This window comes from Ipomoea nil, unplaced genomic scaffold (genome assembly GCF_001879475.1).
Source record: "Ipomoea nil cultivar Tokyo-kokei standard unplaced genomic scaffold, Asagao_1.1 scaffold2957, whole genome shotgun sequence".
NCBI lineage: Eukaryota > Viridiplantae > Streptophyta > Magnoliopsida > Solanales > Convolvulaceae > Ipomoea > Ipomoea nil.
Genome location: NW_017619385.1, coordinates 1,219,244 through 1,232,515, shown reverse-complemented (window position 1 = coordinate 1,232,515; position 13,272 = coordinate 1,219,244). Strand labels below are relative to the sequence as shown.

The 13,272-nt window shown below is 36.4% G+C and overlaps 2 protein-coding genes across 2 annotated transcripts; both read right to left on the bottom strand.

Moving 5' to 3' along the window:
• Positions 1–4,854: 4,854 nt before the first annotated feature.
• LOC109162684 (uncharacterized mitochondrial protein AtMg00810-like) lies at positions 4,855–5,313 on the bottom strand. Its single transcript, XM_019311368.1, has one exon. It carries the CDS (start codon positions 5,311–5,313, stop codon positions 4,855–4,857), a length of 459 nt encoding a protein of 152 aa, XP_019166913.1.
• Positions 5,314–6,021: 708 nt separating this feature from the next.
• LOC109162683 (pectate lyase-like) lies at positions 6,022–11,827 on the bottom strand. The gene is made up of 3 exons (XM_019311367.1): positions 11,631–11,827; positions 7,936–8,830; positions 6,022–6,289 (listed from the first exon to the last, which is right to left on the bottom strand). The coding sequence occupies exons 1-3, from the start codon at positions 11,825–11,827 to the stop codon at positions 6,071–6,073; spliced, it is 1,311 nt and encodes a 436-aa protein (XP_019166912.1). The 3' UTR covers positions 6,022–6,070.
• Positions 11,828–13,272: the final 1,445 nt, after the last annotated feature.

The following is a 13,272-nucleotide window of genomic DNA, read 5'->3' as shown; positions in this document are numbered from 1 at the left end:
AGAAATATTTTATTTTTAGGATCATGGTGATCTCTAAATAAGCTTGAAAGCATTCCAATATGTTTCCATGATATCCCATGTTAATGATGAATGTGAGCGCCTATTTATAGTTGTAGGATAGGAAGAATTTTGATAGGTTTAAATTCTTTTGATATTATCTAATTAAACAAATTAGATAATATCAATATTATCCAAAAATGTATTCAAAAATATTTATCTTTATCAAATTTTTAGTGTAAACAAAAGCCTCCTCGAGACGTGCTTGTATGCCACTTGAGAGCATATACTACTCGAAAGTATGTAGTGCAAGCAAGTCTCGTGTAACACCCCACTTTTCTAAAATCTAAATCCCAAATACTTTAACTTTAAACGAGATAAATAAGCAAGATTAGATAACTTAAACCAACCAATCCAACAAACGGGTGTCACCGCCACAACCACCACTCACGGTGGCTGCACAAGCTACAAAAAGATAACTAACAAGAGTCTAGCTCATCAAAACAACACTAACAACTTGGGGAACAAACCCCGGTGTCCAAGCACCAACAAAAAGGATCAGTCAACAACATCTAAACATCAAATATCCAAAGTAGAATCTAATCTAGAATCTACCACCTCATAACTACGCACTAATCTATCTCGTGCGCTCTCAAACACTGGGCCCACCTGAAAGGGGTTAAAAAAACAAGTAAGAAAATAAACCCGTTAGCAAATTAATTCTAAGTATAAAACCACTCAACCCTGTAAAGTACTATAGATATAGATTTGGAAACCATTTTGCAATCACACTTAATCTCAAGTACTTACAACACTTGAATAACAATCTCAAAACATGCTCATAAACAACTCTATATGCTTGCAATCTATACTTCATATAAACATGGTTTTTTCAAGCACTTAACTTAACACAATTCTCATGCTTTAAACAGATATTTCTAATCATAGCTCAAAGCGCAAACTCATGCCCAAACTGATAGATAAAGAGATACTTAAAACTCAACAAGCAAGCTCATGCTATCATGCCAACTCATAAGCAAAAACAAACTATTGTACCTTCTCATCAAACTCTAAATGCAAATTATGCAAGTCATGCAAAAAGAATTGTCACGATGCTTTATATATATATATATATATATATATATATATATATATATATATATATATATATATATATACTCACGCTCTTTATATAAAAAGATCATTTTCTGTGGAGGTTTCTGTTGAATCACTTGACTCGCTTTTCTCTTCTTTCTTACTTTCTTGCTTTCTTTCTATTGAGTCACTTGACTCGTTTTTCTCTTCTTTCTTACTTTCTTGCTTTCTTTATGTTGAGTCACTTGACTCGCTTTTCTCTTCTTTCTCAATCTTTCTCTTTGTGCAAGGCAGGTACTCCGTTGTAGCGAAGCCCTAGCGAACGGTGCAACTCTTGCAGCCACCACATCCGTATCAATGGAACTTCAAACTCGTGGGGGGGGGGGGGGAGGTAGGAACTTTACGAATCGTGAATGGACCTATCCGAGCTCCGCAATCTAGCCGGCTTAATACTCAACTCGCTCACAGAACCGTTACTCGTGGTTCTTAATCTTTCTTTCTTTCTTTATTACTCTGTGGACTCAGGTATCGTACTTTCAGTGTGTGCACCCCTAACTAGGATTTCAAGCCCGGCGGGTAGTATCCAACCTAGTAACTCGGGAATATCGACCTCGTTACTTCTAAATATCTGTCGGTCCTCTGTGACCGTTTCTTTCATTTCTCATAACTTCTTTCTTTCTCTTTTCTTCCGAAAGGACATAGTCCTAATGGTGCTCGAAAATACTATTTTTCTCACAATAGATTGATAACATATATATCTCATGCAACTTCTTTTTCTCGTGCAATAGACTCTAACATATGCAAGCTTTGCGATGCACATAAATCTCAACAACTTCTCTTTCTCACATTTTGGAAATCAAATATCATGCAATCTTCTCAATGCAAATAGATAGTGATTTTCCAAAATAGATATAAGTTTTGAAAATAGCTTAAGGCTCAACTTTGAGCCTTTACTGTACTTAGTCTTTAAAAGTGGCAAAATGACCTTTTTCGAATGCAAGTTTGTAAAACAGTGACTTATACAAGAAATCTCAATAATCTCAACAATTCTACTATTCATGAGCTAATTAATGCAATTAGCACATTTACTCAAATAATTCTTGTAAGCAAATGTCAATCAGATATTTCATAACTTTGAACTCAAAAGCTAAACAATTATTCAAGGACCAAATTCACACTTTGTCTGCTAACATGCTCTTTACTGTGAAATGGAAATATGCACCGCTTCATGCCAAAATCTCAACAACTTAGCAAAACTTCTCAATAAATAATATCAAGTATTTAGACATGCTTCTCAATCAAATAACAATACTCAAAAGCCATAAATCTCCTTCATGAACTCAATTCACAGACAACAAACAAAGCATTCATTCTTTCAAATTCTATCTGTTAAACATGTTTTAATCTCCAAATCAAATGAAACTAACTTCTACTAGTGCGTTGTAACGAGGCCGAGTGTCCGAGCCTCAAGGGCCCACGAGTCCCAGTCCGAACGACACGTAGCTGAGCCACAGAGGGCCCGGCCAGAACCATCTTTTGGCCTGGCGGATCTTGGTGACGGGGCTTGTGAAGCCCCGCCGCTTGGCTCCGCCTAGCAACGGATCCGTTGCCTTGGTCCGCTCCTCTACGGAACTAGCCAACGGACCACGCCTAGTCCGTTGGGTTTATTGGTGCACCATCTGTGTGCACCAGACCCCTTCTTCTTCACATGTAGACAACTCAGATGAAATCTAACACTTCCAAACATCAATAAATCAATCATAGATCATCAACAACACACAAATAGCTCAACAACAAACATTATCTAGCATTTCTAAACATCTATTTCACTCTTCTAGCATTTAACAGAGCAAAAAATCTAGTTTGGGAGTCCATGATTTATACCTTGAGCTTCTTCTTCTTCTTGTGTGGATCCCCCCTTCCTCTCTACTCAACTACTACCTCCTATTAGATGTGATTCTCTTCTTCTGTCAACAGAGCTCAAGGAGTGGAGAGGCAAATGAAAGGGATCAGAGAACTTCAATGGAATAGTGATGATTTTATAGGGTTCAAAACCCTAGGTAGAACTCAAATGATTGGTTGGGGGTGAAAGGGCAATTTTGGTTGTTCAACATCTCAGACAAATGCTTTTGGCTTGAATAAAATCAAGGTTCACCTTATATCATGGACAAGGGTCTCAAAAATGATTTTGGATAACTTGGGGTCAAAAATAGATTTTCTGAAAATAGTTTCTAGTTAAAACACTTGGTTCAGGTTTCCCAGGTTTTACTCAGATTGACTTTTTGGGTCAAAACTTGGTACATAAATGTACCCGAAACTTAGGATTTTTGAAATAGGATATTTCTGGGTGTTGAATTTATTTAAAAACTCGATTTAAAATATTTAATTCATACATTGTTTTTGAAAAATTTTGGAAGAGTGAAAATAGTTATTTTAGAAATTTTATAAAATAGGGTTTAGGAAAATTATTTTTGTGTTGTCACATCTCGATACTACAAAAAGATATAAGGCCATTTCAACTCGTGCCGAGGAATATAAATGATATGAGACTGTTTCAACTCGTGCAAAGAAACGTTGATGGATATGAGGATGTTTCAATTCGTGTCAAGGAATATCAAAAGATATGAAACCGTTTTTTACTTGTGCCAAGGAGTACCTTTTAGCTTTCTCCATTTCAAATTTCATAAAGGGTTTTCCCCCATCATCAGTTGAAATGTATGGTGTCTAAGAAGAAATGAGAGGCATCATATCGCATTCCCCACTGATCGTGCCAATTTGTGAACACAAAAAATTTAATATGTATTAAAATCTAATATTCTAGTTACAACGAATGTCAATATAATGTAGTGTGGGTACAATATCTTTGAATGGTCATACGATTCTTGAATTGATGTCTTCAACACTCCACTGAAAGGCCTCCAAAACAAAAGTAGCTTGATCCTCAAGGACTTGTATATATTGCTTGTTTTTCGTTGAAGGACATCTGGACTCAAATGACTTTATTTTCAATGGATGGTTGGATTAACATGCTTGGCATGCTCTTCAGGGAGGAAATTTTAGAAGAATTTTATTTTCAAATTTAAGCTTTAAACTTTATCACTTCTTTCCATGATGATTTCTTTTGAAATAAAAGCTCCTATTTATAGTTGGGATATGAAGAGTTTTGATATGTTCAAACTCTTTTGATAATATCTAAATAAAGAAATTAGACAATAACCATATTATCCAAAAATATATTTAAATATAATAATATTCAAAAATATTTATCTTTATCAAATTTTCAATGTCAACAAATGCTCATTCGAGACTTACTTGTACGCCACTTAAACGCATATACCACTCAAAAGTATGTAGTGCAAGGAATTTTCAACACTACAAAAATATATAAGGTTGTTTCAACTCGTGCCAATGAGTATCTTCAAAGATATGAGGCTGTTTGACTTGTGCTAAGGAGCTTTGGAGGATATGATGCTAGTTCAACTTGTGCTAAGGAGTTTAAAGGATATGAGGTTGTTTCAACTCATGCCAAGTTGTGTCTTTTAGCTTCATCCATTTCAAATTTCGTACAGGGTTCGCCCCTAATAATCAATCTCAACATGTTTTGTGCGTGCATGAAAAACATGATTAGCACAAAGATACGTGGCACCCAAGTTGTTAGACCACAGCTTAGGAGAGACCATAACAAGTTAGCCAAGCTCATGCATTAAAGCTTCCACCTAATTGGTCCGTTGCTTCTCAAGGTTAACAAAGCTCACTGCAATTTCATACACCTAGAAATAGCAACAGTCTTTTGCTTTCGACACCAAAAACAGCATAGCCACTTGTTGATTTTCGGTTCTCATGAGAACCAGCCCAATAAAAATCAGTGAAGGCGTGCAACACATCAGAGGAAGACTTGTGTAAAAGTAACCCATAGTGTAACGTACCTCTAATATACCGAAGAACTCGTTTGAACATCATCCAATGAGCCATAGTGGGTGAGTGCATGTGCTGACATGGCTTGTTAACTGCATAAAAAACATTAAGATGAGTTACCGTGAGATACTGCATAGCCCCAACCAAGCTTCTGTAGTGCGTGGGATCTGCATAAGGCTCAACTAATTCATCAACAGCCCGTGCCACAAAGACCGACGTGGCTAAGGCTTTGCAATCAACCATGTCTGCCCGCTTTAATATGTCACTCATATAGCGACATTGAGAAAGAAGAAGCCCAGTAGGCATAGAGACAGCTTCAATACCAAGAAGAAAAAAAAAAAAAAAAAGGGGCACACACTTCACGGACTTTAAATACAGAAGACAACTGACCAACCAAGGGCCTGTTCAATGGACAACCACACTTGAAGAGAGGTAGACTCCCCAACGGCGAGGTGCATCACTTCGTCGGAAAGAGAGGAGATTAACATAGATAATATAGCTTGGTCTTGTTGAATCCAAGTAGCCGCGGGGAGGGTTGTAGAGGACGCCATCGCCGGAGAAGATGGTGCAGCAGTCGACGCCAATAAAGAGGCAGTAACAGCAGCAGACGGGCATGGGAAAGTTCCATCAACAAAGCCTATTAAATTTTGGCCTCTCAAGAAACGGGCCAATTAGGTTCTCTAGAACAAAGAGTTAAGGGCTGTTAATTTGATAGAAATAAAATGGTGTGAACTGGATAAAGAGTTATTAGAAATCACATGCACCGGAACAATGACATCATAAATAGACGGCTCTGAAGAAACTCCGGCAGAACTGTCATTGTCACCGACCATAGGGAAAACCTAGCTACTAATACCAAATGAGAACAAGTTTCTGAATATTATTGAAAAAGGAATAGACAAAACATATATACAAGACTAAAGTCCTATACAGAATATACAAGACTATGTCCTACAATAAACACAATACAAAGAATAGTAGACTTCTAATACTAGTTTCCTCTTCTATTCTTATTGCGATGGAGCAAAACCTACACACCTATATATGTCTGGATGGGCATTGTTCAACAAGGTTTCCCCACGATGCAATGTAAATGGCCAGCAAATCGTGTCATCTTGCCCACAAATGTTCCCGGCATAGGCTTGATGGAATTATCGTGGGGAAATACATGCTTGGGATTTCCAGATTGACGGAAAAATGCACCATTCATCATCAGGTCATGGTCTGATTTCCACGCCCAGTTTTTCCACTCACTCTCTTGTGCATACTCCCTTTTTGTCACCTGCACGCACAACAACAACAAACACTCAACATTAATATAATTTATTACACATACAACTCCAATTTGAGATTAATCTTAGCTTTAATCTAATATGTTGGGGCAATAAAGATTCAAGTCCAACAATTGGTGACTAGGGGAATGTCGGTTGGAGGCCGTGAAGGGGCAAATTCAACACATTGCCTTTCGAAAATGTAGAGTATATAAGAAAATAAATTTGTGTTTTATTCGCTGTGAGCTATACCTTTAGGCGTATTGGTAACTGCTTGATGTTAACATAACCTAACACACACACATATGTGTATATATATATATATATATATATATATATATATATATATATATGCCAGAGGCCGATAAAGGGTGCCAGAGGCCGATAAAGGGTCAAATCCATCAATTGGTGATTAGAGGATTGTTGGGCGGAGACCAGTAAATTAGAGCTAAGTCCAGCAATTGGTGACTATGGGATTGTTGGGTGGAGGGGTCAAAGACTGAAATGGGAAAGAAATCAAATTTTTTGACAAAAATGGGAACCTTTTGAAAGTTCGACAAGATTAGGAAAAGAGCGTTTGATGTTTATTTTTTTTCTCCGAAATTAATCACGGAAACAAGTGGTACTTGCATCTGTGGTATTATACCAGAGACGCAAATTCGACTGTATGTATACTTTCGCACAGACGCAAGTGGAAAATGCGTTTCTCGTAGAATATACGAGAATCGCATTTCCCACTTGCGTCTCTCACCACCGGCGGCTGGAAAACATATTGTTGTAGGATGATGCTGGGAAAGAGCAACCAACCACGCCAGTGGCAGAGTCATCTAATATAGTGCCTAAACCAACTCCTCCTCCTTCTCCTGCACCAAAAGTCGCAGTGAAATCTAGCACCAATATCTATGACGTCTTCTCTTTCAGTGCTCTGGGACTGGAGAGAATCAACAGTCGGCTAGCCATGATTGGGTTCGCGGCAGTGATGTGAATGGAGCTGGCCAACGGCAGCGATCTCTTTGCTCATATTTCAAATAGTGCCATACTTGATTCCTAGGCACGACCGCGCTGCTAATATTAGCGTCAGTGATTCTGTTGTTCCAAAGCGTGACGGCGGAGTCGATTTGAAAGGTTTGATGACCATCGACGCTGAAATCTGGAATGTCATATTTGCTATGTTGGGTTTGGTGGCCTTGGCTTTCATGGAGTATTCTACGAGAAATGTATTTTCTACTTGTGTCTGTGGAAAAGTATACATACGGTCAGAGACGCAAGTTCCACTTGCGTCTCTGGTATAATACCAGAGACAAAAGTACCACTTGAGTGTGCGATTAATTTTGGAGAAAAAAAATAAACATCAAACGCATGTCTCACATGAGCTTCTGACAAGAAGCGCATGTCCCAAACAATCTTTTCCTATTCTAGTCTATTTTTCAAAAGCTTTCCATTTTTGTCAATAAATTATATTTCTTTCCCATTTCAGTCTTTGACCCTTGGGTGGAGACTGGTGAAGAGGCAAGTCCAGCATCTTGTTTCTCGAAAATGTGAGGATATATATAAAAAAAAAAAATGATGCTACCTATTCACTATGAGCTATAACATTTGGCATAGTGATAGCTTTAGGCGCTTGATATTAACATAATGTTAACATATATACATATACCTCTTTGGCGTAACCGTTGGGAGGAGCAATGAAGCGGTTGCCTTGGCTGAGGATAGTTGGTTTGTGGCTGCCACCAATGGCATACATAAGCCAGTGTGTATAATCATTGTTGACGGCGTGGACGAAGCCATATCTCACTCTCGGCATTCTCTGCACCAATCCATGCCCAAAGTGATTAAACGCAAGCGTAATCTGCATCACTTTGTCCTGTTTATTGATCCCACTTGCCCCAAACAACAAAACCTCATTATGCCTAGTGAAATGGCAATTGGATATGGTGATAGCCGTAGAAGCCATAACGGCATCGATAATCCCATCCACACAATTAGACATGGAAACATGATCGATCCAAATGTTGGTAGCCCCGAAGATGGAAATCCCATCGCCGTCGCTCTTAGTTCGGAGCCCGTAGTGCTTGACAGAGTCTCTGATCATGCCGCCCTTACCGGGCTTAATGTCGCGAATGTGAAGGCTATGGATGATGACGTGGTTGATGAACTGGAGAGTGAGGCCGGCGCCGTTGGTGATGTGGACTTCCTGGCCGCGGCCGTCGATGGTCTTTCTACTGGTCAAGATCAGTTCCTGCGACAACCTAATCACCATGGAGTGGCCGAAGATGATCCAGAGGGGGCCGGGCTGGATGACGGCGTGGCGGAGGGTTCCGGGCTTAGGTTTGAGGAGATCTCTGTCAGAAGGATCGGTGACGACGTAAATCTTGCCTCCTTTACCTCCTTGGGCGTTGCGGCCGAAGCCCAGAGAGCAGTCCGCCAACTTCATCCGGTTCTTGGCCCAGTTTTTGTTGCATCTCCAGCATTTATCAATGGGGTTTGTGGCCATGCATGGACCTTTGTACTTGGGTTTGTGATTTAAGCCCCTCCTCGTGCTATTCACCACCCTGCATCGACGCATGCATGCAAAAATTGTTAAAAATAATCATATTATTTGTTATATAATTATAATTATAATAATAATAATAATAGTAATATATATATATATATATATATATATATATATATATATATATGTGTGTGTGTGTGTGTGTGTGTGTGAATAAAGTTAAGCCTATAACGGAAACAAATTAAAAAATGTCTGCCCAATTATTTGATAAAATGAATGGTTTAGATTATTTTAATTTTAGTGTTTTTTATGATTTTTCTTTTTTACTCCCTATTATATTATTTTCTTTCCTTAAATAACCCAGCATTCCATTAGTATAAACTTTAGTAACGAAATATTCTATTAACTATTTATTATTCTTAACTTACTCATTGCTTTGCATTAAAAAATAAAAGTCTTAGGTTCGATCCACATCCCAATTAGAGTTGGTATAAATTAATAGTTACAACAAAAAAAAAAAAATACATATGCATTTCTTTAATTTAGATTTAGATGTCTATAATGCATTTATTAAAAAAAACATTTATTCATTATCAAAAAATTTAAAATATATATATATATAATTTCTTAGTTATATTATCTTTATTTTCTAGCATGCAAAGATTCTTAACCTTCAAATTCATTAATTAATTATATTTACTATATTGTCAATTATCTTCTTTTTACACTATCTATCTTGTAATTAAATATCAAAGTTATAATACAAAAATATGTTATATATTTATTTACCAAGTATTTTATTAATGTCATAGAAAAAAAAAACAGTTTGAAGACAATCATATTAACTAGTTAGGGACCAGGACTATGTGGTCCAATGGTACTCGGGTTGGACTTCCATTAGGAAGGTTGTGAGTTCAAGCCTCAGTGGAGGCGTTATTAGCTCTTTGTGTTTCAGTAGGTACCCGTAATGTCTCTGGATTACATGACAGATGTTCACTTTAAAGGTAAATCATATTTCTTTATTAAGATGATTTAAAATGTATTAATTTTTACTAACTTATCTAATTTTATTCCTTAAATGAACTAGGAATTTCTCTATCCACAAGAACTCATTCAACAATAATAGTTAAACCAAAAGTACCTCGAGCACACCTAAAGGACTTGTATGTTTTTATGTTGATAATAATATGTAAATGGTAATTAGATCATTGTCTTACGTAGCTACATTAAAAACTCATTATTAAAAAATGTCAATGTAGGGCAATAGAACATCGTGACACACTTAACGCATCGAAAAGATGTCGAGACTACAGCAATGTTGCAATCAATCTTGCAAATCCAGAAAATGAAGAAATTTCAAAATAACCATTGTTGCAGCATTCATTGATCTTGTATGTAAAATATTTATTATGCATCCTTTAAATATATTAAAACTAATCTAAATATACAACTCATTTCATTTTCTAGACTCAACATATTTGGATTAAAGACAAAATTGGCATCAACCTTGACAACAAAAACACTTAGTATTCGGACTACCTTCGTAGTCATTGTTGTTACTATCAAGTAAACAAGTTAGGGAACTAAAACAAGATATACTACTCATGAACCTTCTACAAATATAATAAATATTAATATTTTGTTCAATACTTTCACATGTGAATCTACAACATGCACACATCTCACAGCACATGAAATATGTAGGGGGAACTACAGTTGCCAAATATCAACAAACTTGCAAGATAAAGAGTTCATGGTACAACTAAGATCCTAGTCATATATATAACAAGACAAATCTACAACTTCCTACACCATAATCCCATTGCATGACGTTGCCCTCTATGCTACTACCAGTAACCTAATTGCACATGATACACAAGCTACCAATAAAATAAAATAAAATAAATAAATAAAAAAGGACAAGTACGGAAGATAAAAGACAATGACAATGCTACCGAAAATAAAATTAAGAGGACTTAGAGAAATTCAAACCAAAAGTAGTATTTATTTAGACTATCGTTTTTAAACAAAGTATTTAGACTAGCATTATTACAAAGTTGTAAATATTTATTTTTGTGTCAGTTATAATCAATCTCTCATATATTATCTTGCATTCATATACTTCAAATTATTGATTTAAATACACAAATTAAAATTCAATTACCTATGAATGAACATCTCTTATATAATATTGCATTGATATAGTTGAAGTACTTATTTCAAAATAATCATTGGGCATTATCCTGAAAAACTAGTAATAATAATAAGTGGAAGTGGTGGTGGTAACAACAACAACAAGTGGTGTGGTGGTGGTGGTTGTGAATGTGTGGTGGTGGCAGTAGTAGTAGTGGTGGTGATGGTAGTAGTTGTGATTGTGGTGGTTTGGTGGTAATAATAATCTCAAAACTATCTTGAAAAGATATTAGGGAAGATTAAAAAAAAAAAAAAAAAAAAAAAAAAAAAAAGAATTCAGAAAATAATTTTAAACTAAAAATCTATGAAGACATTTTTCGCCAAATTGAGCCTTTTTTTTGTTTACCTAAATAAATATTTTCTTTTGACTTTAATTTCCTAGAATGCCCAAACTACTGAAAAATCAGAAAATGACTTTTGGAAGTCATTTATTCAGGTTTCCAAACAGACCCTAAAAGTAATTGTTTTTCTCCTTTTATGTTAAAAATGAGGAAAAATAGCGCTCATATAGGCACAAGGCACATGAATAATTGAAGGGTAAAAAGTATTATAAACATATAATTCAAGGAGAAAATGTGTCATTTTTCCTAAAAACAAAATACACACCATTTATATATTGACGTATAGTATCTGTTTGAAAACTAAACATAATTGAGCTGGCTTACATGTGTACATTCTCGTTTAAATGATTTGTGACGTTGTGGGGATTAGGGTTATAGGCGTTGCGAGCGGCCTTCTGCGCCGCGGCGGCTCGCTCCTGCCACACCTCATCGAAATGCCCAATGTTAGCTTGAGTCGTGAGAGCAGTAATAGCGACCACTAACAAGAACATCATTTGATGTTTTTGCTTATTACCCTCCATTTTCTTCCCCTTTTGTCTTTTTCTTAATCAAATTGTATGTATATTCTTCAATTGCTTAGCTTTTCCCTTCCTTCATGTTTCTCCATAGTAATATATATGCACCAGAGATTTTTAATGTTCTACATCTTTTTCCCTTCATTCAATTGTAATGGTTTTTAGGAAAAATGTTTTTGGTGAGGCTTTATGGTCGTTGCAGAGGAAAGAGTGGGCAACCGTTACATTGTTGCTATTGTTGTGGTCAAACGTGGTCTATGAGCTTTCATAAATTAAACCTTAAAAAGCGGAGAAATTTTAAGAAGTAGCTTATATCCTAATAAAAAGTCCTTGGGTATAAATTCTTAGGGAGGATTGTGAAGCTCTCCCATTTTCATCCTCCTTTTTCTAAGTGGAATTCCTTATGGCATCTGAGTGTCCGCCAAAATGGAGGACTATGTTGTGGAGGGTTATAAGGGGTATTGCCCACCAAGATGGTTCCATATGTGACTTGCAGGATGAAACTCTCATTCATATTTTTTATTTATGTCCTTTAGTGTTGGAGACTGCCAAATGCCAATACTGTTTTTTTTTTTTTGTGAGGCCAAATGCCAATACTGATGAACCAATAGATGTTTGGTTTCAGCAGATTTTCAATTCTTGTGACAAGCAAAAACTGCATATATATTCCATATGGCAGGTGCGTAATAGGAGTGTTATGCATATATGGTTCCGTATGGGATGTTGTTGCGGCAAGCATGTTCACATGCAAGGTGGATGGAGGAATTGATACTGCTTCTCACTGAATGGGGCATGCATTGTGTCTTGGATCCAATAATGGTTGAAGTGGAGGCATGCAAACAAGCTCTAATCTGGATTCGAACAAGAGGTGTGATGGAGGTACAGGTTCAGATAGATTGCCTTAATATAGTACAAGTTTTGCGTAACGATAAGGAGGATCGAACCTATCTAGGTTCCATTATTCATGAGTGTAAACAGATTGTTAAAGATTTACGGCGTTGCATTTTTCATTACATTCCTAGATCAGCGAACCAAGACACACATGCTTTAGCAAAGGCGGTTGGCTCTCAGCCTGGTCCTATGAGTTGGGAGGATGTTCCCCCTTATTTTATTTCTGAGTTGATTTAATATATCGTCTTTGATGCTGTTTTTTTTTCTGAAAGACCTCTCATTTGAAGGGCCACAGCTATGCCGTTCAACCACAAGACTTTTGGCAAAATAAAGTCCACCATTTAGACTAACCAATCCAGGTGTTAGAAATTTAGATAATTTGACTTAGCTAAATGGTTCTCTGTATTTGAGAAAAAAATCTAAATAATTTAAACAAACAGGTTCTTAATTTGTTATACCAGCACTTTTTAAATAAGTATAAACTATTTAAACGAATAAAAGTTTAAGATAAGGAATACTTTTTTTCCATCATTTTAATCTCTTATGTGATTTATAACATA